At 47.9% G+C, this 26,967-nt stretch overlaps 1 protein-coding gene and 1 long non-coding RNA gene across 4 annotated transcripts in view; both read right to left on the bottom strand.

Moving 5' to 3' along the window:
* LOC133276801 (uncharacterized) overlaps positions 1 to 26,967 on the bottom strand; it is a 459,153-nt gene that overhangs the window by 342,535 nt on the left and 89,651 nt on the right. The window lies entirely within an intron of this gene.
* PODXL (podocalyxin like) overlaps positions 1 to 26,967 on the bottom strand; it is a 45,086-nt gene that overhangs the window by 11,771 nt on the left and 6,348 nt on the right. For all 3 annotated transcript variants that reach the window (XM_061467970.1, XM_061467971.1, XM_061467972.1), the window contains exons 2-3: positions 2,502 to 3,386; positions 281 to 423 (exon numbers count right to left, since the gene is read on the bottom strand). In XM_061467970.1, coding sequence (XP_061323954.1) covers positions 281 to 423; positions 2,502 to 3,386 — 1,028 coding nt within the window. The remainder of the gene's footprint in view (positions 1 to 280; positions 424 to 2,501; positions 3,387 to 26,967) is intronic.

The raw sequence follows: 26,967 nt of genomic DNA, 5'->3' as shown, positions 1-26,967 counted from the left end.
CCAGACCATAATCCCCTTCGCCTCCCTGCTCCATCCTCCATGTCTCTTCACTGGAAAGCAAGAGGAGAAAGGGGTTGGACTAGATGACCATTAAAGGTCCCTTCCAACCCAAACCATTCTATGATTCTATGATCTAGAGTTATTTTGCTGCCCCATGTTCCCCTGAGGCAGATCTCCCTGTGCAGTGAGAAGACCTTCAGACTCCACATGTACATGGGACACCAGTTAAGCATTAACAGACACCACCATGAAGTGCCCACCTTCCCTTAGGCTTCATTACCTCATTTTGGAATGAAATGTTAGGGTGCTGGTGGCCAGGACTGCAGCTCGCTGTCTGGTCCCCCAGGGACGGGGATGATGGCTGTGCACTGGCAGGGCTCTGGTCAGCACTTGCAGGCTTGGTTGATGGATGACTTCTCTGGTCTGGGTCCCCAGTAGACACCAAAAAACAAGCAGACAGACACTGATACGGTACAGAGGATACAGGTGACACAGCTCCATTTGTGAAGCTCATGGTGCCGAAGCTTGGAGAGCTCTTTTTTAACTTAAAAATTAACTTTGATAAGGAAAATGTCTTACTGCTGGCTTTATTTTCTGCTGGTGAAACCCATCAGACTGTTGTGGAGAGGTGAACCCAAGGGCAACATAATGACTGTGTGTTGGTAGCTGGGGGATCACTTAAAAGAGGAGTATTGCTGGGGAAATGGGATAGCCTTCATTTCACTTTATCTAGAGGGGATTCCATAGACATTTCTACAACAAACAGAGGCTACCTGAGCTCGTTACCCAGCTCTTGCAGTGAATGGAGATCACTGTGCAGTCCCACTGACAACTGCAGGCACCGCCATTAGGAGGGGATGAAAGCCCATAACCTCTGCTGGCTGCATCTCCATCAGCTATGAAGAAGCCCAGGGTAACCTGCTTAGAAGCAGTGGCTGGTGCTATGGGAGACAGCCTGGGGTGTCCTGCCTGCCTGCTACTCCCGAAGGGCACATGCCCCATGTCTACCAGCCCAATGGAGGTGCCTCAAATACCTGAGATCACCTCAGATGCCTTTGTTAAGGTCTGTAGCATCGTACAATGCAATGGAAGTAGGGCACAGAGTAAAGCAGCCCCCTGCCTCCCCAAATCCTTGTGAATAAATGGATCTCCATCCCCGAATTCCTAATTAATCTCTAACTGTTGACAAAGAGAATTAAAATGCTGCATCTCTTTCACGTCCTAGTTGCTTTTGAGGCTACCTTTTGAGACTACAGAAAAGATGAGGGATATTTCTCTCCCAGACACATTCTGAAGGCTCCAGGAGATCATTCATTTCAAAGCCATCTGTTTCTATTGCCTTCTCTCACTTACCAAATGCAAAGGTTTTTTAGACCTCTTCGTGCTCAACACTTGAGGTCAAATTCGAATTAACACAATTTCATGTATCATCTTCTAATAAAGAACAGTCCTGTGGAGCAGGAGGGGAAAGAAACATCCTTCATGAAGACACCCCTTTCACCTCCTCACGCCTGCTGGCTTGCTCAAAACATGACATGGATGAAGCCAGTGACAGTGGTCTTGCATTAAGTGATGCTTAAGGCTGAAGGGGGATGGAGATGGCTTTCGAGTGGCTTCTGTACTGCAGGTAGCTGGAAATTGGGTCAAGAACAACATTGTCCAGGGGAAGTTAAGGAAGGGCCTCAGTGTCATCACAGCTTTTATTCAGGGCCAGATGGGAGCTGATCCCACAATCCCACCCAAGTCTGGAAGGCTCCATGGAACCCTCACAGTCCCCCAGCGTGATTCTAATGCTACCAGACAAAATGCCAACAGGGAGCCTAAGCTGTGCCTTAGCAGGACATTTAGGAACTAACATGACTCTGCAAAGCTCCAGAGAAAACACATTAATGGTGCTCAGCAAGATCCCAAACACCACATAGGCACTCATAATGCTGCTCAGACCAAAGTCAGCAGCCAAACCCCCTGCAGCGATGATGAGCATCCTACCTAGCTACTTAGACTCTCTAGAGCTTGTAGACTCAGAGTTTAGCCACAAAATCTCCTTAGTCATCTAAAGCTTATTTTCTGTGCATGCCCAGACAGCCTTCACTAAACTGTCAGCCGTACCAGGGATCTTCTGCAGTCAGCATTTGGGTGCTGTCAATCTGTTTCACCAGCTTTGCAATGCCTACAACTCGTTGCTGCTGGCTCCTTTCTGCAGCCACTGAAGATCAAGTCATTGCAGTCAATGGTGCTTTGGGCACAGTTTGACCCATCCCAATTCAGTGTCTACGCTTTGGCAGTTGATTTATGCCTTGAATTTCATTAAATGCATTGACTCGATCTCCAGCAATGAAAACAGGGAGGTAAGCACCCAGTTGTCACTGAGACAAGGATGCTGGGAAGTCCTACAATGGGACAAGGAGATGACACCCCATAATGACAGGAAGTAGCCAAAGGAAAAGATCACAGAAAGGGAACTCCCAGCATGATAAATTAACGTTCTCATCTTCTGGTACCTGCTGCAGGAGTCGGCGTGGTGGCTGCCTCCGAGACCTTGTCGATGCTGCCGGATGGTGAAGTCAGAGATGCTTTACTAGTGGTGGGGGACGTGGATGCACCAAAAGGGGGAACAGAAATGCTGATGCTTCCAGGACTGGTGGAAAAGGCCAGTCCCTGGCCTGGAGAACTGGCAGAAGAGTGAGGCTGTTTGGTAAGAGATGTGGAGGAAGGGACACCGTAGTCCTTGAGCCCAGGGGAAGGGATGCTCCCTGGGACCCTGGTGCTCACAGTGATGGTGGTCACCTGGACCGAAAGCTGGCTTCCCTGATCTTTCACACTGGGAGAGGATGCGACAGCACTTCCTATACTCCCTGTAGAGGCTACAGAGCTGCTCATGTGTGTGAGGACAGGACTTGCAGCAGTGGTGGGTGCTGAGCTCCCCAAGCTGGCTGCAGGGCTGATCTGCTGTGTGATACTGGAGGTGGCAGCAGGGGCGGCTGTTGAGGCTGTGGAGCTGGTTGAAGAACTGACCTGCTGAGATGCTTGAAGTGATGTTGTAGAAAAGAGTGCTGGGTTTACCAAGTTGTTTGTTGGGGTGGCCCCTTGAAGTGAAGGGGGAGACATCGCAAGGGTGGGTGATAGGTTTCCTGGGTTGCTTACAGGGGTGGTCGCTGAAACTGTGGTGGGTGATATCACAGAGGCGTGTGTTGGGTTTCCTGGCTTGCTTGTAGGGGTGGGCTCTTGAGCTGGGGTGGGTGATGGCGTAGGGGTGTGTGGTGAGCTTCCTGATTTGCTGGCAGGGGTGGTCTCTTGCATCTTCGTGGTGCCTGTAGTTGTGAGGATTGGCCCAGTTGCTCCTGTGCTTGGAGGAGGTGGATTTGCATCATCCTGAGAGCTGACACCTAGGGAAAAGTGAAAATACCAAGATAAACTTTGAACTAAGGAAGCTACCTTTGGTTTACACCCAGAAATATAAGCTGACCAGAAACCATGAGTCATTCACTCAGGGCTTGTCTCATGCTCTCAAGACTCGTACCAAGTGCTGTGTGCTGGTATCACAGAATAGTTAGGGTTGGAAAGGACCTTAAGATCATCCAGTTCCAACCCCCCTGCCATGGGCAGGGACACCTCACACTAAACCATCTCACCCAAGGCTTTGTCCAACCTGGCCTTGAACACTGCCAGGGATGGAGCATTCACAACCTCCCTGGGCAACCCATTCCAGTGCCTCACCACCCTCACAGGAAAGAATTTTCCCCTTAGATCCAATCTAAACTTCCCCTGTTTCAGTTTTAACCCCTTACCCCTTGTCCTGTCACTACAGTCCCTAATGAAGAGTCCCTCCCCAGCATCCCTATGTGCCGTGTCCGGCAGAAAGCAGAGCAGAGGAGGAGGAGGAGGAAGAGGAAGCCTGAGAAACCTCCATGACAAACGTAGTCAAGAACTACAGGGGTTCAAAATCACAGGGCTTCAAAGAGGTTGGAGTGTGAGCAGGAGGGAAAGACCTCCTGGTTGCCAGCAGGCAGTTCTCCCTCAGATGGGAGGTGCACGTGGTAACCATCAGCTCTGGGCTCTTGTTGAGATTCAACCCAGGAAAGGTTCAACCAGTTTCTCCTCTATAGGAACCATGGGCTGCACTGAGCCACTTCATCCATAGGTCTGTCTGCATTCCAGACAACAACCTGATTTGGGGAGGGATGTGTTCCTCCATTTGATGGCTGTGCAGAAATGACTGTGTCCTTTTGCCTCATGTAACACTTGTATGTGATTTCCACTCCTCCAGAACAGGAATCACGCTTCCAAGGTTTGGTTTTCAGCCATATCCTAATGCTGCTTCTTTCCTCCGTGCTGGCATACCAGCAATGTATTTTCTCTTACAGAGCCTGTTTATTAGCACCGGTTGTGCTTCAGAGATCTGATGAAAGCTCTTGTTTCTGACATTCATACTGCTGCGGAAAGCTAACACCGTTAAGATGTGAGTTTAATTGAAACCAGCAGCATGAATTATTTGAGGAAACCCTGGGCTTGTGACAAAGCATCAGCACTACATGTACAGGAAAAAAGCTTTTGTGGAGGTAAGTCATATTTCCTATAAACAGGCCACTGTCATAGAATAGACAATCATATAGAACAGGTATCATAGAATCGTTTGGGTTGAAAAGGACCTGAGATCATCCAGTTCCAACTGCCATCCTGTCTGTCTTGAATCAGTGATGGTTGCGCCAAGCTAGAGACCAGGCATCCAGTTAGTGGGACAACCCAATAAATAGGGCTGTGAAAGCCTGTCAGAGGTTTGACAACAAAGAAGGTAAAAAACAGAAGAATAAACCCTTTAAAGGCAGAAACAATACAAAATAGATGTAAATAAAGAAAGGGTCAAAAGGAAGGTGAAGGAAATCCCCAACTGCTCCCGCTTCCTTTTCGTGCCCCAGCCCCATCCCAGAGAGGCAGGAAGCAAACAGGCACCAAAGGAGAGGTAGAAAAGGCAATTCAATTCAATTTGGTCCAAAAGAGAAAGGGGCAGGCCCATGTTTTGTCTCTGAGACAGCTCCCATGGTCAGCTGGGACCCTGGGAGCCAAGAAACCAGCATCCCTGCCCCAGCACTTCCTCATCCAACCCTGGAGGGCTGCAGATGTGTTTTTACCACTTTCAGCAAAAATTGGATGAAAAAGCACAAAGCCAGGGGTTGCTCTGCTGATGGAGAAATCTGATGGGATACTCCAGGCTTGCCCTGGTTGGGATGACAGCAGGGCCTCTTTCAAGCCCAAAAAAGCAACTGGGAGAAGAACCAAGACTCAAGTTGATGCCTACAAAGCTTACCAGTATTTTATCTTTCCATATCTCCTTAGCAGTCTTAGCACTACTGTCCTGCTAAGGTCAAGAGATGATAAAACATCAATTTATTCTTATTCAGTAAGCTAGGACCAGTGATTTAAATGGGCTCAAAGCAACCTGAGGAGCCAGCACACTCCTGTTTGGAAGTGGTGAGCCACCATGCAGGGGATGGATGGATGGATGGATGGATGGATGGATGGATGGATGGATGGATGGAATTCAACAGGTTAGACAGAACCTTATGCAACATGGTCCAGGGTGAGGTGTCCCTGTCCATGGCAGAGGATTGGAACTGGATGATCTTAAGTTCTTTTCCAACCCAAACCATTCTATGATTCTATGATTCTATGTTTCTATGATTCTGTGATTCTATGTTTCTATGATTCTATGATTCTATGATTCTGTGATTCTGTGATTCTGTGAGTCTATGATTCTATGATTCCCTTTCCCCATTTGTTCTTCCATAGCTGCCTGTCTCAAAGCAGACTATTTTGAAGAATTATTGTTGCTGGCCTAAATGCAAAGGCTGTGGTGAACAGCAGCCATGGAGATGGCCATGGGAAGATGAAATCCAGGCAGGTTTCAGACTTGGTACTCTTCAAGACAGCGTGGGGTCCCCAAAACAAAGGGGACGTGGACCTGCTGGAGAGGGACTTTTTACAAGGGGGAATGGCTTTAACCTGCCAGAGGGGAGACTGAGATGAGCTCTTAGGCAGAAGCTCTTCCCTGGGAGGGTGCTGAGGCGCTGGCACAGGGTGCCCAGAGAAGCTGTGGCTGCCCCATCCCTGGCAGTGTTCAAGGCCAGGTTGGACACAGGGGCTTGGAGCAAGCTGCTCTAGTGGAAGGTGTCCCTGCCTGTGGCAGGGGTTGGATCTGGGTAAGCTTTAAGGTCCCTTCCAACACAAACCAGTCTGTGATTCTGTGAATGTACACCACTGTGGACCCACAACACACCAGCAGAGACCAGCCAAGGCTATGGCTGGGTGAGATCTTCTTTCCGTGGGGGATCCCCATCCATCCTCATACCTGTCCCACAGATTTTTGGGTACCCATCTGACAGCAAAATTTACCTTCTCTCTCCAGTTGCATTCAACTAAAGTGGACCCCTCACCACTGTGCCACAAGGAGCCTGATGCTACTGCAGTCACAGGGCTGCACACCTTTCTGCAGTTTTATTACTCTGGGTTTAACCGCAGTTGTTTGTCCAGGGACTCTTTCTCACTGCAGCAATGGGGAAAAAAAACGTATTTTATTCCAACTAAGGAACATCAAATCATGGTTTTTGGCAGCTTCACCACCTGCAGTGCAGAAGACCTGGCTTATGCGAACTCATTGCTCTCATTTACAGAGGCCCAGCAAATGCTTAATTCCAAAGCAGAAACAAACACAGTGAGAGCAGTGCAGGCCCAGGGGCCACTGCTTTCCTTCCACATGTGCTATATATCCCTTTCCAATGCCAGATAAATAGTTTTTATCTCTTCCTCCTTAACTGGCCACCCGTGCCAAATCTCGGCGGCAAACCCAGGGGTAATAACTGGTAATGAGCCCCTGTTTGCCTGGGCTGATAGCCAGGACTGCCTGATGACTGTCTCCTCCATAAAAGAAATGAAAAGGATCTAGTTGACGGAGGAGAAAACCCCGGTAACCACAGACTGGTGGTAACAACAGCCAGACAGGACAGGATTATATTTGGTGGCCCTTTAGCATGAAAATTAGTCACAAAAGATACAGCATGTCCTTTTGCAGGGAACAAATGACCCTTTCAAGCCATGAGCCCCGGAGATAAAATGATTTAACATGTGATGTGAGAAAGAAGGAAGGTGGAGAAGAGATCCTCTAAGCTATCACTCCCTTTCCCAGGAGGAGACCCTTTCCAAAGGAAAGTGCGCTTGAATTTCAGCCAGAGTCCCTCACCCTGTTTTCCAGAAGGCAGAAAATGCTACATGTCCCTGACGTTCCTGGCTGCATTTTGGCAGGGCAAGGCGACTTACGTGATTTCACTTTTGGCCCATCATCAGTTCCTCAAATTAAGGGAAATGAGGGTCATACAGCAGCTATTGACAGCACTGGTTGCTGTGAGTCTAAAATACTTTGATCTGCACCTCTCCTCTTGCATGTATCAGTCAGAAAACCCCACACCATGTGCTGGTAGCAGGGCAGACCTGCAGGAGGAGAGTCCAAGCCCTCCGTGCATGCATCCGTGTGCACAGCGGCCAAACAGCCTGGAGGAAATGAGTCCACTGCAAAAACATGATTTCATTTCCGCATATGTGTGTGCGATGACCGTGCCTCTGATACGGTGTCTGCAGTGGTGACAGCCCCAGAGTGGAGAGAACTTTCCCTTATTGCTGGCTATAAAGAAGCTGTGGCTGCCCTATCCATGGCAGTTTTCAAGGCCAGGATGGACAAAGGGTCTTGGAGCAACCTGCCCTATTGAAAGGTGTCCCTGCCCATGGCAGGGGGCTGGAAATAGATGAATTTTAGGGTTCCTTCCAACCCAAACCATTCTATGATTTTATAAGCAAGATGGGCTTGTTCGTCCTCCAATGAGCAACATTTGGGGTGGTGGAAGTGCCACTGTTGGTCTGTGCTGATGTGACTTCTCCTGGACAAGGCTGGTGTAGGAGCTGCTGGGATGTGAAAAGCCACCCAAAATGTAAAAGGAAAGGAGTGCTGGTCTGTGTCAACGCAGCTCTTTGCAGTATCAGTCGAGGACCACAACTTTGAGCCGCTGTGCACCACCACTAACCACACCATGAAGTGATGCCCTTGTCGTAACCTCACTGCAGTAGATGCGTGATATTCTGCAGGCTGAGGAAGAAGCTCAAGGGGATTAACTTGCTTGAAAAGGTCACAGCTTGAAGCACAAGAAGAGAAGCAAACTGGCTCTAAATGCAAAGCGAAAGGACATGTCCCATCCCTCCTCCCATCAGCCCACCCATAGCCAGCACCTCTCCACACGCAGTTCCTCTGATTAATCCCCTGCCCAACAGCTTCCCGCTTCCTATCTCAGTAACGCCTCCCCCCTCCTTGCATCCACCTTGTTGGAACAGCTCAGATATTGGCTGGAAATCTATTAATAGTGAGAAAAGGAAACCCAAAAGAATAACTTAGGAAGTGGTGGGTGACACACCCCATGCTGGCAGGCTGAGCCCGGCTCGGAGCCTTACGCCAGCTCCTCCCAAGGCGGGATGAGAAAGCCAAAAAGCCCAAGCAACCCAGGGAAGGGGAAGGGATGTGAAGCAGGCCTGAGGAAGTTCCTATTTTCCTCCCCTTTTTTGCAGCCTTTCCTGATTAAAGAGGAGCAGCGGGTTGAGTTTGTCAAAGGGAAAGCTGGGGGCTGAGGCTCCAGGGGTGGCCTTTGCTAGGGGAAGGTATGTGTCAGAGTAAAGAGGCTCTCGGCCTTTCATTTGCATTGCAAGACACTCATGGGCGAAAGGAGGGTTTATTCATCCACTGCAATGCAGCCGTGTCTGAGCTGGAGCACAGAGTAGTTACTGCAGAGGACAGGAAATTTGTCACCTCCTTTTCAAACTGTGAGAGCGATCAGATTGGCAGAATATCACAGAGCAGTGTTATTTATCCTGGAATTAAGCTGGGCTACCAGAGCAAATGGCTACTTCACGGGGCTTTTTAATTTTGCCTGTATAGAGGCTTTCTCCCTTCTATCTGCTTAGGGAAAGGTGGGCTTCAAACAGCATCATCCTAGCTACCTAATGCCTTCTGCCAGGGATGTGGTACCTTGCCCCTGCAAAGAGTCACTCTCCACATCAGAATACACACTTCCAAGCTGGCATCACCCATCCCTTTGGCTGCCAGTCTCACCATCAGCATTATGAAACAGTTTCATCCAAGCCAAAGACCAACTTGGCTTTCTGGGTGAGAAGATGGGGAAAGGTCCAACAGCGTTGCCGAAGCGTTTTCAGACTCTAACCCATCAGTCCAATTACGCAGTGCAGGGATGTCAATCCTCTCCAAACCCCTGCCAGAATAAATATGCTGCAGAAGAGGCTTGATAGAATTGCTCTGCAAAAATGTTAAATATGAGCCTTAATAGCTGCATCCCATTTGTGCTACAGTATTTCTTGGGAAGGAAACATGCTTGGATTCTGATATAAAGCCATTGCACTTGTTTTCAGCATGGAACCTCCTTTATCCCACTGAGAAAAGGCTCTATTTAAAGAGTCCTCCAGATCAGTGCTGTTTAGATCTTGCATGCAAGTGACAGCAAAATCAAGGCAATAATACAAGTGGCCTCTTCTCTGCTGTCAAATGAAATGAACCTGCAGCCACAGCCTCTGTCCTGAAGGTCATAGCCAATAAGCTATGGACAATAAGCCTGGCTGGACAGGGAGGGGTAAAAAGGATGTGCTTCAAGCCCTGAAGGGTTTTGCTTCATCTCCAGATAGAGAGAAGCATCCAAGGCTTCCTCCTGCATGGCTGCACTGCCAGCCTGGAGATAGCCCTCGACTGGGGCTTTGGGTCATCTATCTGAATCATCCAGAGGACTCTTATCAGTCTGCAGGATTTTGCTGTCACTCACAACACTACAGCCGCCAGAAGCTGCTTTGCTTTAATTCAGAGCTGGGAAAATGTTAAGTTTTCCCTATTTTACCCAGGGGAAGTAACCCTGAGGCTCAGAGAGCAGGAGCTGGATCAAACCTCAGGCGAGCTTTGGCAGCTCTGTCCCTCCTGTTTGATCTGCCTCACTTCATTTTATTCACACGACAGTCTTTAAACCTCCTTGGTTTTGACCAAGAAACCCATCCACAGCTTGAGACACCTTTCCTGCGAGGACTGCAACGCACATACCCAAAGTGTACGTTCTGATGAACTGGCATTTTCTGTTGAGAAACTTGCTTCATTAACAAATTCCCCATCAGCTCTTTCTGCAAATATTTGAGCCAGCTCAGCTTGTCTGCTGTTTCATTTGGAAGTATGACAAATATGAAGAATAATCATCCCAAGGCACATCTCCCCACTTGGATGCACTCCTCTTCCCCTGCAGCCCTGACACTTCTCCTCCTCACTCCCTTGGTCCCTCTAAACACATTTGGGGAGGCAGAAATGGGTTCATTTGCTGTACTAATTAAAGACCAGAGAGTGGATTTGAGGTAGAAGTATCTCAGCACTCCTCACTCCTATTGTCATTGAATTATCTTCCATGTCATGCTTGGACCTCTCCTGAATTTCTCCTTGAAGACTGGTTATTGCCAGAAAATTTGGATTAGAAGCATATTTCACCCAAATAGACCCAACTGGTCCATCCTAAGAAGTGCTTCATCCCAAAGCCAGCTCTATCCAGAGAAAAGGGATGCCAGTGGTGGGAAGAAGCACCATTCCACCTTCTCGTATGGATAAACATAAGACATCCTATTCAGGACTGTGTCTCCACAACTCTTGCCATGGAAAGTCTGTAGCTATCCAAGAAGTGAAGGGAAAGATGAAGATATAATCAAAAGGAGACAGGAAGACGAATGTGGAAAAGGAAAGCTGAAAAATCCTTCACACAAGGTTGTCAGGGATGCAAACAACCACAGACACACACGCACGCCTCTATAACACCCCAGACATTTATCATCACTGAGCCTGGAAATATCCTTTTTTCCACTGTGGGCTGAGAGGACTTGAAGGGACCTGGTTCCAGCCCTACACCTTTCTCAGGCTGCAAAATGAACCATGGGCTCTTTGCAGCCCAAACAGAAACAGCCCCATCTTGCAGGAAACGGTAGTGGAGCTGCTGGAGCGGATATGTGGAGAGCGCAAGCCAAAAGAGCTGCACGTCCCAGACCAACCAGAGCCTCCAAAGCCACACTCTGCTCTTCTCTTACCTCCTTTATGCCATTAGTGTGGAGTTATCCCATCGTGACCTTGCTGCTCTGAAGCAAGGTTTGTGGCAGTGCAGCCTATTCCTGTATCAAGCGAGCATCAGTCACCCATAGGCTGAAGGACACCATGTCTGGTACATTTAGCACGGAGACCCCTCTATTTATGCAAAAGTCACCCAGGACTTTGGAAGAAATTCAAGGTTTACGCTGAGGAATGGGCCAGAAAAGTTGCTCTGCAGCAAGGTAAAGCCCAGCTACATCTGGCCCTAAATCCTGGTTGTGAATCAAAATGACACTGAAAATCACATGAAAGACGTACAACCACACGACTTTGCTATATGCTAAACATTTGGGATTTTTCTGGTATAACTTCCCCATTATAAGTAAGTCTTTAAGATATTCTTTCAGGATTTTGTCTTTGAACATGAATGCTAAAAAACCCTGTTTCTTCAAGAATAGATTAAATAATACATTTGTCCAAATTTGGAGAGGAATCACAGGAAGGACTGAAATACATTGATTATCAGATAGGCAATGCCACCCTGAGTTCATTAGGAGACCACTCAGCTTCACCACCTCACTGCAGTGAGGGCTGAAGACTGACCCATTGTCCTGGGTTCAGCAGTAGCAGTCATTTTTCTCCTTCTTCATAGCTGGTGCAGCGCTGTGTATTTGACTTTCAGCCTGGGAACAGTGCTGATAACAACGATGTTTTTAGTTGCTGCTCAGTCATGTTTACTCTGACCAAGGACTTTGTGAGCCTCATGCTCTGCCAGGGAGGAGGGGAAGCCGGGAGGAAGCAGGAGACAGGACACCCGACCCAAACTAGCCAAAGAGCACATCATGCCCACTGTATAAACTGGGGGCAGTTACCCGGAAGGGCTGGATCACTGCTTGGTCAGGCTGGGTATCGGTCGGCGGGTGGTGAGCGGTTGCATTCTCTTCCCTTGTTATTTCCCTTATCATTATTATTATTATTGGTGGTAGCAGCAGTGGTTTGTGTTATACCTTAGTTACTAGGCTGCTCTTATCTCAACCAGTGGGAGTTACATTCTTTTGATTCTCCACCCCATCCCTCCAGGAGCGGGGGGGGAGGAAGGGGAGGGGGGGAGTGAGATAGAGACTGCGTGGCTGAGTTTAAACCACGACACCCATGGATTGACTTCAGCAGTAGGGCAAGGTGGTGGGAAGGAGACCTTCAGAGAAGCCAACATGAAAAGCTGCTTGGCCAAAGCCACCGCTTTGCTCTTGAGGGCTGAACTGTCGCATCACAGCAGCCCTGACCTCCTTCCTCCAGCCCTGCCGCAGAGCTGCTGCTCAATGTGCCTGGGGGACAGATTTATTCATTAAGACCTTGCAGAAGTTCCTCCCCACGCTTTTCACCCCAGAAAGATGAATCATCCCTCACTGGCTTTTCCTGGAGGACTCTACTTCAGACAGCTTGGAAAGTAGTGAGGACATGAGCCCACAAGGCAGGAACTGAGCTTTATTCAGGCTGATGGCTTGTCTGCACAGAAGTACTCAGGAAAATTAATCTACAATTAAAAGAAGGTCTGATTTCAGAGTCGATTAGTCCAAGTGCACACAACCCACCAGGTGGCCACTCTTGTTTGGCTTGAAATCAGCCCTCACTTCATTTAGCCCAAATGAAGTAGGTTCAATCAAATTAAAGTCTCCTTAGCTCTGAAAGCCGATGAGGGGGAGCTGGTGCAGTGTCAGAAGGTTAATTCAGGAGAAATCTGGTGATGGTGTCCACCTAAGCAAGGCCCTAAATGTCCCATTAGGCACTAATACTGACCAAACATCAGAGATGGGGCACTCCTCCCTTGGCAGCTGAAGTTGGTGTTCCCTGATTCCTGTGAATGGAAAGCTCTGATTGATGTCAGATTTGATGTCACATCAGTAGCTCTTGCTGTTTGACCAGTTTTTGTCATGGGGAAAGGCAGGACAATAAGAAGACAGTGGACAGGCCCCACCATAGCACTGAGGAGTGGGTGCACGGTGCAGCAGGGTCCAGCCACTGTCTGCTGTCTTCTAGGACAGGACAATGCAAGTGTACAGAGAGGCAATGGGCATTTACCCATCCATAGCAAGAAGCAGTCTTGCTGGGCAGCATGGGGAGACTGAGTTCATCACCTTGCCCTCCTCTCCAGCTGGCTGGGTTCATATCTGGGTTCATACTGAGCAGTGTTGGAAGGAGTTGGCCCTGAGCTACTCATCCTGCCAGCTGAACCTCCGCCAGCTGGACAGCACCAGGGGAGAGTTGTCACATCTAATGTCACTCAAGTTAGGTGCTGTGCATCGGCGATGTGTCTAGACTCTAACCGTGAGAGATGAGGGCCCAGGGGTCTTGCAAAGCAAGAAACATAGAATCATAGAATGGTTTGGGTTGGAAAGGACCTGAAGATCATCCAGTTCCAACCCCCTCACATTAGACCATGTCACCCAAGGCTCTGCCAAACCATGCAGATCTCCTGTGGGTAGATTTTGCAGCCAAAAAACCTACCACTTTTCATACGTATCACACTAACTCTTGTAATGAGGAAGGGGAGCAGAGGGATTATGTGAGGATGAAGACCTTGGTCCCACAGTAGGAGAGGATCTGGTTCAAGACCATCTTAAAAACCTGAACATGGACCATCAGGTCCATGGGACCTGATGAAATCCATCCGCGGGTCCTGAAGGAGCTGGAGAATGAAGATGATAAGTTGCTGTCCATCATATTTGAAAAATCATGGCAGTCAGGTGAAGTTCCTGACGACTGGAAAAAGGGAAATATAACTGCCATTTTCAAGAAGGGGAAAATGGATGACCCGGGGAATTACAGAGCAGTCAGTCTCACCTCTGTGCCTGGCAAAACCTTGGAGCAGATTCTCCTGGAAGGCATGCTAAGGCACATGAAATCAACAAGGTGCTTGGTGACAGCCAGCATGGCTTCACTGAGGGGAAATCCTGCCTGACCAATTTGGTGGCCTTCCAAGATGGGCTGCAGAACTGATGGACAGGGTAGAGCATTTGATGTCATCTACCTGGACTTGTGCAAAGCGTTCGACACTGTCCCACACAACATCCTTGTCTCTACATTGGAGAGACATCAATTTGATGGATGGACCACTCGGTGGATAAAGAACTGGCTGGATGGCCACACGCAAAGAGTTGTGGTCAATGGCTCAATGTCCGGCTGGAGACCAGTAACGAGTGGTGTCCCTCAGGGATCGGTGCTGGGACCGGTCTTGTTCACCATCTTTGTCGCTGACATGGACAGTGGGGTTGAGTGCGCCCTCAGCAAGTTTGCCGATGACACCAAGCTGTGTGGTTCGGTTGATACCCTGGAGGGAAGGAATGCCATCCAGAGGGACCTCGACATGCTTGTGAGGTGGGCTGATGCCAACCTCATGAGGTTTAACCATGCCAAGTGCAAGGTCCTACACCTGGGTCGGAGCAATCCCAGGCACAGCTACAGGTTGGGCAGAGAAGAGATTCAGAGCAGCCCAAGGAGAAGGACTTGGGGGTGTTGGTTGATGAGAAAATGAACATGAGCCGGCTTCAGTGTTCAAAGCCAGGTTGGACAGAGCCTTGGGTGAGATGGTTTAGTGTGAGGTGTCCCTGCCCATGGCAGGGGGGGTGGAACTAGATAATCTTAAGGTCCTTTCCAACCCTAACTATTCTATGATTCTATGATTCCATGATTATGACCCTTCTTGTGGCTGAGTCTCTTTCTAAAGGGAAAGAGTCAACCCCAAACCTAAATAGGGACTATTGGCTTCTCTGTGACCTCTATTGGCTTCTCTGTAACCTAACAACCCAACAAAGCCAGGCCATAGAGGGGCATTAAAGCTGGCATTAGCAGCAAGGGATCTAATGCCCAGACTTTTGCCATCAAACTTCAGCTGGGGGCCTAGCATGGAAGACATCCAAGCTGCAGCCCTAAGGGGCAGAAAAGGAGACGAAAGTCTCCAAACCTAGTGGAATAAGAAGACCGCAGCCTACTCACAGGCAGCTTTGGTAAAAAGGGAAAGAAATGGAGCTGTGTGACTGGAAGGTCAGTTTGTGCTGGCACGCAGCACCACAGTGGTGTTTCAAAGTGCTGTCCCCCGTTCTTGCACCTCCCTTTCCTCCACACCTCCTCTGAAGATTTACAGCAGGAATCACCCTCCTACAAACAGCTTCAGCCTTCTCCTGCCACCGAGGCTTTCAGTGGGGACGCTGCCAGCCCCCAGCACTCAGGGCAGGACCAAGAGGATGCTTGTCCACCCGGAGGGCAGAAAGGGCCAACGGAAAATCGATGGCTCTGAGGCGATAAGAGTTGAAGCCTCACCCTCCTTTGTGCGCCCAGCACCTCCAATGAGTCACGATCCAGCCCAAATTTACGCCCTCCAGCAAGAAACTTTATACTTAACCTTTTCGGAGTCATGAGTCAAGTTGCCTTCCCCATCCCATTTGTGCATCACTCACCACTGAGACAGGATGGACCCAAAGATGATGACTGAACATGGCTTGGACTGGATGATCCTTATGGGTCCCTACCACCTTGAGACTATTAATGAGTCTATGATCTTTGGTCCATAAAGACTCAGAAGTGCTGTGATGTCTCAGAATCATTAGGGTTGGAAGGGATCTCTGGAGACCATCTAGTCCAACCCCTCTGCCAAGGCAGAGGCAATGTCAAGTGGCTAAAGACACATGTGATGCCACCTCCAAGAGGTACTGATGGCCTCCTCAAGCATCCATCCTCTCTAAGTCAGTACATAACTCTCTAAGCAATTTTGGGTGATTCTTAGTTAACTACCCACTCCCCAGTGCCATCTCCTTTGCTGTTATGTTGAGGACAGGTTTTCTGTAGCACATCTGGGACACTTGAGAACCTTCACCAACAGAAAAACTGCCACCATGTGCCCTTCACCCCACGTTTTTACAGAAGAACCAAGCTGGATGGCAGGATCCATCCCTCTGCTGTACTTAGTCCCCCATGACCTTGGCTAGCCAAGGTTACCAAGCCAGCAGCCTGGAGATTTCCTGTTAACGCCGCAAGGAGGGCTCCACATTTCCTTGGGATCCTTTGTGTGTCGGTGCTATTTTGGGTCCCACCTCTTTTCCTTCAGCTCCCAACCCACATCTCCTCAGGGTGGAGCCTTCCCGGATAATTCAGAGCTCTATATATACACATGCATGTACGTATGCACCTACATATACATGCGAGTTGAGCCTTCGGGCATGGAGTGGACACGGGGGACTTGGCAGGAGGCTTGGTGCTATTCTTTAGGTGGGGAGAGCCTAGGAAGGGAAGGACACAGCTAACCCTCCCTCCTATTCAAAACTATTTAAAGACTGTCTGGCACAGAGCTGCTTTCCCACCAAATGGCTCCAGTGACGATCTGGCTTTACAGGCTGCGTAATCTGATCAACGTCTATTGTTGGCAAATTCATAATTGCCTCATTATTTAACTCTCCTGAAACAGGTTTACAGAAAAAAAAAAAAAATCAGAATATCCATTTTTGCTCTTTTCTGTTGGATTTATTTTGTTTTTCGAGAGCACTGGGACTCAGTTTCCATTTGAAGAACTTCTGTTCTTCAACAGCTCCTGCTCTTCCCCTCCTTAAAGTAACACACATGATCACAGGTGTGATAACACTGATGAAAGGCACAAACAGTAAGAGATGACCTTTCCCAGTGCTACTCTAGCACAGGATTCTCTAGCACAGCGTATTTATTACCCAATGGTCTCTTATGTGTAGTTGGGAGCAGCACAAGTGGAGGAGCTTTAACCATTTCCCCCCAGAGAGGAAGGATGCTCGTGTAAGCGCTATGCACTGGCTCACATCCTTGCTCAGCCACAACCCTCTGAAACAACCCTGGTTACATTTCTTAACCTCTCCCTGCCTCAGTTTCCACCATCCCTACATGCAAGAGTGGATAGATTTTGGGTACAGGAGCTATCTTCATTTATAGGCTGGTCTAGCACCTTTCTAACCGGGGCCCCAACTTTGGTTAGGTGCCAGAGCAATACAAATAATTACTAATAGTAATCCCCAAGAGAGTCTATTACATTATGGTTCAGCTTCCTCCCAAACAATTGCTCCTCTTCCTTGCTTTGTATGTTCTTCAAAAGAAGCGGCTGCTGTGCTTTAGGGCTGGGACACCAGCCGTGGTAAACATACACCCAGCGTTCCTGCTCCGCTGGGCCTGGGCAGCAAAGAGAAGATAAATCTGTTTTAAGACAATCACATTGTGGGCAGGAAAAAAGAATCGAGGGTTTAATGGAAATGGTAACCTAGCGGCACTAAAACAGCGTTTATCCTGAGAAGTCCCTTTGGGCACATTTATTCACTATTTACAGGATGACCTTATGCAGAATGGAAATAAGAACGAGAAATGTCAAGAGGAGAAGTGCCCGCTGGTCTCTGCTCAAAACGTCATTCAGAGAGTGGTAGAAGGTCTCAACACTGCAGGAGCACTGAGCTGAGGGAAGCAGAGATTTACTGTGAGCACGTAGGTGGCCAACACTTGGACACTTCCCTGCTTTCTACCTATACTGCAGGCACCCAAAAGATGCATAAAGGGAAAGATGACCCATTAATGAGAAGAAAAGTTCCCCCGGTCCTGGGCTGAGGTTGACCCATCCACTGGGTGTATGGGTCAGGCAAATTGTCTGTCAAATACACAGGCTATAGGAGCACCCCAATGCTATAGGTTAAGGTGCAATATCAAACTCCTACAAGAGCTGGGAACCCAAAATATCAAGTGTCCAACAAAAGGTGGAATGGCAATGCAAGAGACGCCATCCACAATGGTTTGAGCTGGGTCACGTTAGAACAGAGTCAGCTTTGGGTGGGCTCTCTTGAGGCCCTTGGGTCCTCATTCAGTTAGGTTGCTCTGAAACACATCGTGGCACATCTTGGAGCAGGTTTTTCTATTGCCAGGACTTGGAATTTAGGCCTACACAACAAGGCAGAGAAGGAAAACAGGTCTCGCTTATTAGTTGGCCAACTGGCCTGACTTAATGCTGACCAAGAACAATGTGCATTTTGGTCACCCCTTCCAAGATGGAGCCTGCAACGGCTTTAATTAGTCAATTAAATGTGGCTTTGTCATAGGAGATGAGACACAACCGGGATCAGCCAGCTGGGTTCTTGGCTGCTGAATGACATTGTCTTTCCAGCCCAATGACCTCATTGTTATGACTCAATAGGGGAACAATGTTGTCCATCCAGCAGCCCAGCAAGGAGTGAGATTCCTGCGTGGTTTCAGATGAGCAGAAGAGCACTGGGAAGTTGTGGGGTGTCTCTGGGTTGGGGATGCAGCGCTTTGCACTCCGTGGTAGGTTTAAATGGCATGGTTACATGCTGAGAAATTCCAGCAAAAAATATAATACATAATGCAAATATAGCATGAAACAGTGTCAGATTCAGCTCCCAAAGTCTCCCTGGACAAGTAGGTGCAGGTAGGGAGTTTGAGCATCAAGGGCCTCGCTGGTTAGGAAGGAAAATCCTAGTGGAAAGAGAAGCTTGCAGCGCTCAAGTGCAGGGTTATCTGGATGGAAAAGACCCCTTTTCCAACGGGGAAATGTCACCTTTTGAGGTCAGAGCTTCTCTGCTACCAAAACCCTTCTCTCCAGGGCAGCGTCTGGAGGTTGTGCCGCAGGGCAGGGGAAGGGAGCAAAGGAAATAGGAAGGAAGAAGGAGCTGCATCCCCTCCCTGCTGTTAATCGTCCTCCTCTTTCTTCTAGGAGAGGCCGGCAGGTCTGCAAGCCCCACAATGGGCTCCTACCTTGTAGGGGACCCAGAAGGTTACCTGCTCTGGGGGGCAGGAGGGGGACGCAGCGCTGGGCTTCATGATAACATCCAAGTTACTCTGCTCCTGGAATGGCAGAGACTGGATCCTACTTTTGGCTCAGCAGCGAAAGTCTGGCACATCAGGTAGGGCATTTCCTTTAGAAAACCAAGCTGGAGTCACAGTGGGGTTGGAGATGGGAGGAGAGGGCTGGGACCACAGGTCAGGTCCATGATGGGATCCACAGAAAACCATCTGAGATAAGAGGAGTGTGAGGGAGAGGGCACCGAACTGGGATTCAGTGGATGCTACTGGTAGTCCTGGAGCTGGGGAGCAAATACGGGGAGGGTAAGGGAGAGCAAATGCAGCCCCATGTTGGGGATGTGCTACACTGGTGAAAGTTGTCGCTACGTGAACAGCCCTGTCATGCTTGTAAGTGATCACTTTCAGATCAAAGCATGGCTTTTCTGCAATAACTACCCTATTTCATGACATACAAGAAAAGGAGTCCCTGATTATAGAAAGGCAGAAGAGAGAACTGAAAAATCCCCACACAGCCTACAAATCCAAAGGATAAAGGGCATAAAGCCACTGCAAGGAGCTAATGTGCCTATTAAGAAAGGATACTGAAGGAAGAATCATCTCTTCTTGTCAGACAGGACCATATCACTGTGAGGGTGCTGATGCGCTGGCACAGGGTGCCCAGAGAAGCTGTGGCTGCCCCATCCCTGGCAGTGTTCAAGGCCAGGTTGGACACAGGGGCTTGGAGCAAGCTGCTCTAGTGGAAGCCTATGGCAGGGGGTTGAAATTAGATGAGCTTCAAGGTCCCTTCCAACCCAAACCATACTGTGATTCTGTGATTTGGAGAAGCACAATTAAATATACAAAAAGACCCCCCTGTTACCCTGAGCCCCATCTCAGCCTGACATCAAGGCAAAATGCACCTGGATTCTGGTCAGGGCAGCTCTCAGAAATCAAGCCCTGAGCCTGCTGACCATGGAGGCAAGCAAAGTTGACATCCACAGCAAATAGCAACGTTTAACAATGCTTATTGATAACTCTCAGTAGTTGATTGTCATATTATTGCTTTAAATAATTCATAACTAGCAAGCCTCTCAACTCCAGACACTGCTCTCTGGTGCAAACATATTCCTGGTCCCTGTTAACTGCCATTGCTCTGCTTGTCCATCACCTGTTCCTTCCAGTATCCAGACCTCTCTGTGTGGACCACAGTGTCATGGATGAGAGGGTGAAATGCTCGAATGATGCATAAACCAGCACCAGGTCCTTTGCCCAGCAAGTTCCGCACAGCACAGTGGCCAGATAAGTAGGACACACATGCTGGAAGCCAGGTGTTGCATTGTGAGACTATGGATGGAGCAGATGGCCAAGCCCTGTGCTGCTGCAGGAGCTGAGCCAGCTCTCCCAAGTGGGAGCAGAAGAGTGTTGGAGAAAAGCAAGAAGTGGAGCAAATCCCCATTGTGCAAACATGCAAACAGCCCAGGTGCATGGAGGGCTGAACCTACCTGTGATGGAGATGAGTTACAGCAGCAGGACATTGGGCACTGCACACGCAGACTCTCACCCCAGGAAGCTGGCTCAAATCCTGATCCAACCAGACCCAAAAGCTGATATTTATTAATGTGAAACAAATGCATTCCTACTAGTAATTCCTATATTACCAAGGACAGGCCTCCTCCTTTCCCTACTCTTGCTAGTTTCATGGTGACAGCTATGGATTGAACAAGCTAGACCTTTTGACTTTGGGAAGTCCTGTGAGGCCTGGGTAACACCAAGCTGCACCAAGTAACGAGCCATTCCCTGCCTTTTGTAAGGAGGAATATGGGAAATCTGCCCACAAGCACCTCACACACATCTGTCCATCTCAGTACAGAGCAGTCTTGTTGCCTAAAGCAGGAGCTGAAGGATCTGAGAGTCTTTCTCTGCCTCTATGAAGTAAATTCCTGTGGCAGGAATACTTTCACCACTTCAAAGACGGGCTGTGAGCATCTGCTCTCATCAGATGTGGGCAGAGGCAAAATCTGATTAACCCTTGCTCCCTCCTGTCCCTCCATGGGGTGCATGCCTCTGCTCTGAGGCAAAACAGCTTGTGGGCTGCACTTTTCTTACCCTTCCCCTGCTGTGATGAGCATCAGCCTTCAGGATGGGAGTAAATAAATAAAGTGCAATCCTAAAAGCGCTTTCCAAAACCCAGCTTCAAAGCCAGTTCACCCACAGAGGTTTCCCAGCACTTCTCCCACTCACCCATCCTCATTATCAGCCCCCTTCTTCCAGCGCCTCCGGGTACCAGTTTTCCCAGCCAAGACATAGATAAACCCTTGCCTCCAGACTGCTTCTGAGCTGGATTATTGTAGGGAAACCCTTCCCTGCAAGGCCAGCTGGGCTGTGTTCACTGCTCTCGGGGCTCCCATTCCCAAGGAAAGCAGCTTACATCCCAGCATCGCTGCTGCTGTCCCCCCCGAGCGAGCCCCTTCCTAATCAGATTGGAGCGGCCCTGCCAGACACGCAAAAAGCTCTCATGGAAGACAAAGAGTAGAGCTGCAGCCCTCCTCCACCGGCTCAAACACAAATACAGCCCCGAAATAGCCTGCATTCCTTTGGCATGGATGTCCCCCAAGTATTTTGCATCAAATCCGCAAGGCACACGCAGCTTCTTCTTTTGGTGGTTTCCTGGCTTTTGTTGTTTTTCCAAGCAGATTTTTGCAGGTTACCTCCCTGGGATTATTAGTGGGGTTTTCTGTGTAAGAGCATAGCTGAGATAATAGAGAGTTATATGCACTGGGACCTCAGCAGCCACCACACCAGAGCTTGGGTTTGGGTCTTGTCCAAACCAGCTCTCTGCGGTTCCCTCTTGACTTTCTCACTAATAAGCATCATGCCAGGACTCCGTACGCATCCTGATGCCTATCCAGTTGTTCACAGCATGTCCTGCAATGACAGAAGGCTCTGCACTGGTCAGGGAGTGAACGCAGAGGGTCCTGCAGGAGCAGGAACTGCTGGTGAGGCCGATAAGATGATCATGAGATGCTGTAATATCCATTCCTAATGTGATCAGGGGATGGAGAGCCCTGCTCCTCGTGGCTGTGCCACTAAAACCCCTTTAAGATCCCCAAAAGATTACCCTGCTGTTAGCTCCCCATGTTTCATAATAAAAACACAAAAAAGATGGATTTTATTTTAGGCAGAAATAAGTCATTTATCAACCCATCAGTTTGGGCTTCAGCGTTTCCCTCCCTAACCCACAAAGGGCATTCATAAAGGGCTGTACAAAGTACACACTGACTATGAGGTCCCCTGCTTCTCTTGCTGCCAACCCAACCTTATGTGCCCACCATGATTTGGAGGACACTGACAAGGGGAACATGGACACTGATGGGTGTTTTGTTGTGAAGTCCACAGTGGTGCTTGTATCAGCCATCCTTGTCCTCATTAGGAATAGCTTAACACCACCCAGTCAACTATCAGCCTTCTCCTGGTTGGAAAACTCCGCAGAAAACAGGGATCTGGTGAGATGGTAAGTTACAGGCCAGGCTTTGATAACCACACCCCATGGCAGAGCTTCTCGGGAGCATAACTATCATGGGATATTGCTCCTCCTAACAGAAGGAGTTGGCCTAACGAAACACAGAGTGAGGGCTGCAGATCTGGCCCATCTGCATGATGCTAGTGCGTCCTCTGCCTTGAGTTGGGCTGAACTGTAGCATATCAGACAACTTGATCAGCCTGAACTGATGTGTTGCAGCAGAAGCAGATGTGTCCACACTGTGGAGGTGATACCCCAATAGCTATAATGGCTATGGGCAAGAACACTGATACCAGGAGTGGCAATTACAACCATCTCAGTGGCAATGGTTGCTTGCAGCAGCATCCTGCCTAGTGAAGATGCCCTTTGAAAAGGGCCTCCTATGGTGAGGAGCTCAAAACACTGAGCCAAGAACATGCCTGTTGTCCAGAGGTTTGGGTTTTATCCTTCTTTTCTCCTCTGATGGTTGCCTTAAACTGCAATGTTTTATTTGTCAAGCTTGTTGGAGAAAGCAAGGAGATGCATCTAAATAAGCATGAGGATGAGAGGATCCAGGCTTCATCAGGCTCTGCAGAATAGTGATTTACTTTGGAAAGAAGAGGGGGGATTGAATTTATCACTCCCACCCTCCCCACACTCTCATGATAGGCATGCAGTGTAGATGGATGGAGGTCCACCAAGATCTGCTAGGCTACGTTTCTCTCTTGGACACAAGAAGGATCGCTCTAAGCTGGCCTCATCCCATTGGGAGAGGCTCTGTGCACTGCCATGGGCCTCAGTCCATCAATGCCAGATCTCTTCCTAATTTGTGAAAGACCAAAGTGAAGATTAAATGTATTGCATGCTAAACCCAGCTAACAACACCCATGCCTCTTGGAGAACTTGGATTTTCCAACACTAAACAGGACTTGATTTGGATGGGAGACAAAACCTAGGCAGGCAATTAAAGGAAGCTTCATTAATTCTTGCTTTTCTTTATTATACTTTCTGTCTGCTCGTGCTGTGGGCAGATATCCAGGGTATCCAGACACTAAGTAAGTGTGGGGTTCGCCTTCAGTTAGATGGGCAAAAGTCATATATACCCTGGGATATAAATCTCAGCTGGACATTTACATTCCCTTTGCAGCTCAAGGAGAGACACAACCAGCAGCTCCAGCAATAGTTAATCCAAAGACTCAAAACCAAGTGGAAACTGGCAGCTGAAAACCAAAATTGCTTCTTCTCCCCTTTTAAAGAGTAAAAGTGAGTTTTAAGAGAACGATTCCTGTTTATTCAAAACCCTTGAGGAACACAAACTGATTCACTTCAGTCACTTAACCCTGTCAAAGATTGATGCTTGAGATTTGCTCAGTGAAATGTTTCGCTTTAAACTCAAAGGTATGTTGAAAAGTTTATGCCATAGGTATCCATGCCCTCGGCTAACTGATGTCTCTTAAAGGCATTTTAAATGCTGTTTTGCATCTGTCAGTTTATCAGATTTCCTCTGCAGGTAAAGAGTGATTGCCACCAACAAGCCCCAAATCAATCAGAAATCAAAACAGAGCAGTGGCAGGCTATAGAACAGCTTAAACAAATATGTTTGTAGTGTGTCCACCTGGGTAGAAAACACAGTTGAAAGCCAAAGAGTGGGCTGTAAATCTCCAAGTTCTATAATAAGCAACTGGGGAGAACCAGCCCTGATGATAGGGCTATAGTTATGAATTGTAAATGAAAAACATGATTAAAATCAAATCATTCAAATGAAGGCTTTCTTCTTCTGTATTTTAAATGGTGATTCAAATTCATAATTTAAGCCACATTAATTTAAATCAAAGCACCCTGCCATAAAAGGAGGTTTTGAACCCTTTGTGAGGCTTTAATGAGAAAAAAAAAGGACACTCTTCTGTTGAATGCAGTTGATGGGGTTTATTGGTGCAATTTCTGGGTAGAAACTGTCTTAGAAGCCTACAGAATTGCACAGACTGATAGTCTTGAGGGTTTCTTTGAGCTGTCTGGGAAAACTCCCAGGAAACAAGATGATTTCCTATACTAAGGTGGTGTAATAAGCTCAAAACTTACTTTTCTCCAGTATTCCACATGACTGTTCAGGGCAGGAAAATTTATCACTTGTGCCAAGAGGTCAGCATCTCTCATTGCTTTTTTGGCATGGGAATTACCCCGAGGCTTGGGCGAGTGTGGAGGTGATGGTGAGCTGAGATTTAACTCTGCATACTTGAAAAGTAGGGTTAAAGGTGTGATTTTTACTTCATGGCTTTGAGCCAATGTGATACCATGTCCTGTTTTGCTTATGTTTTGTCCCAGATGTCTCTTGGCTGGATCAGGAACCTAACAGGAATTGCTGGTTCATCCCATTTTCAGCACACACATCACTGCTGCTCAGCTTTTCCTTGCCACATGGGATTTTGGTGTGCTTATACCATTGCTTTGCTTTGGTATCAATTCATACGCCCTTTGATAGAGGCAGTGGAGAGAACAAACACTTCATAGCATTGTTTCAAACCAGATCAGGGGGCTGATGCTTCTGAAAACTGAACCAATATCAGAAGAAAGAACTAGAAAAAGAGGAAAATAAAACAAGAGGGGGTCATTTCATGCTTTTACTGCATTTTGCTGCTCTCTCCACTTTGCCAAGAAAAGCCCACGGGGACAAACGTTTATTCCTTTATTTGTTATTTTAACCTGTGTAGGCTCTGAAACCAAATCAGGTCACCAGCAGCTACAGTGGGGGATGATGGCTGAAAACATGCATGAATGGGAATGCTGGGTTTGGAGTTGTGCAATCACAGCCTGGTTTGAGGGTGCTCCTTATTAGTGGGCCTAGTGCCCGGTAGAAAACTTGCTTCCCTTACCTGGGCTTTAAATATATTTTCTGTTTCTTAATAAATCAGAAATATCCAACAAGGTCAACTTTAATTCTTTAATTCCATATATATATATTTATATATACACTATATATATCCAGGACATTGGTTACCTGACGTTACTCCAGTATAACCCCTGCTAACCACATCCGTGCCGGGGAGCACAGTGCATCCCTTTAACTACTCTGCTTTTTCTCATAGTCAAGCAAACAGTATCTCGATAAGCAGCATATAATAGTCATTCTGAGACCTATCCAATTCCCACAGGCTGCAGCAGGATCATTTTTACTTTCCCATTTTTTTCTCCCCATTTGCCTACGTGGTGGAATGTCTTATCTCACCCTCCTGCTTTAGACTCCAGGGAGGAGAAAAGCTATTGCTATTAGGTTTCAAAGGAGCACTTTCTCAAACACAGTTTCTCCAAACCCTTCTTGCAGAGTCTTTCAAGTCCCCTTTGGCAAAGTTGGAAATCTGGCTTTTTCTCTTTGCCCCTTAGAGTAAATGTCTGACAAGGTTGTCTTCTCATTTCTCTACAATGGATCTAATAGATCTTTAAGCACTACAGCTTAACTCTAAGCCAATTTTTACCTCCTCCTCCAGTTAAATTTACTAAAATCAATTAAGGATGAGAAGGAAAATTTCAGCCTTTGCCACTAATAACTAAGGCCTTATTCTTCCCCTGCAAAATGACCTTCCTCCTCTGTTTCACCAGTCTCATGAGACATATGGCGTAAGACCAAAGCTCCCTGCACACAGAGCTAGTAAGACAGAGGAAAAGCCACTGGATTAATCCAATTTTTATTAAGGATGCTAAGAATATGAGCCAGACCTCACGCAACATATAAAATGAGACTAACTCAGAAATAAAATATAACCTTTTTCCATTTTGGAGGAGGTTTTAATGTAAATCCTGTCTGCCCTTTTCTAAGGCATCTGTCCTGTACCTGCCTTCCAACACAGACTTGGTTTCTAAACCTAAAGACTGCGTTCTTCTTATCTGCCTTTCCATTTTGCAGCCTTTAGGGTGCACTCCTGACCCACCACCAAGAAGTTCTTCCAAATCCTGAAAACCAATCTTTTTGACCTTTTTAAGCAGAGATACTGTTGTGCAACATAAGTGCATCCAGGGGCAGATCCTGGGTATTTCTGGTGTAAGGTCATACCCTGTTAGGTAGCATGTATGGAGACAAGCATCTGTAGGGGCTAAGTCATCCCAAACTGCATCAACATTGCCTTCAGAAGATGCCCATTTCTCTCTGACTGACAGCAGCTGGATTCAAGAACGGCTTAAGATACTTGGTTAAGTATCCCAACCTACATGGCATTACCTTCGGTGGGAGGCAAAAGCAACTTGCCCACAACTGCAGAAGAGCTGGTACCACCAGGACTACCAGTTTTCCCTTTCACTGCAAGGCAGCTCATTCCAGCTTGCCCAAATGGGGGCCCTTTCCCTTTCTGCTGCCACCCAGCCCCAGTACTACGTCGAGACGAGGGACCTTGGACACTGGAAGCCAAATCTCAACTGGCATGTTGTCGTCATGCCGCTGGTTTATTGCAGATGCACATCGAAAAGCAGCTGAATTCCAATAACCCCAAATAAATCATAGAATCCCAGACTGGTTTGGGTTGGAAGGGACCTTAAA

Source organism: Pezoporus flaviventris, unplaced genomic scaffold (assembly GCF_033815535.1).
Source record: "Pezoporus flaviventris isolate CSIRO_AGI_PZ_B2104156 unplaced genomic scaffold, CSIRO_AGI_Pfla_v1 ptg000046l, whole genome shotgun sequence".
NCBI lineage: Eukaryota > Metazoa > Chordata > Aves > Psittaciformes > Psittacidae > Pezoporus > Pezoporus flaviventris.
This window is presented reverse-complemented; position numbering and strand designations above follow the sequence as displayed.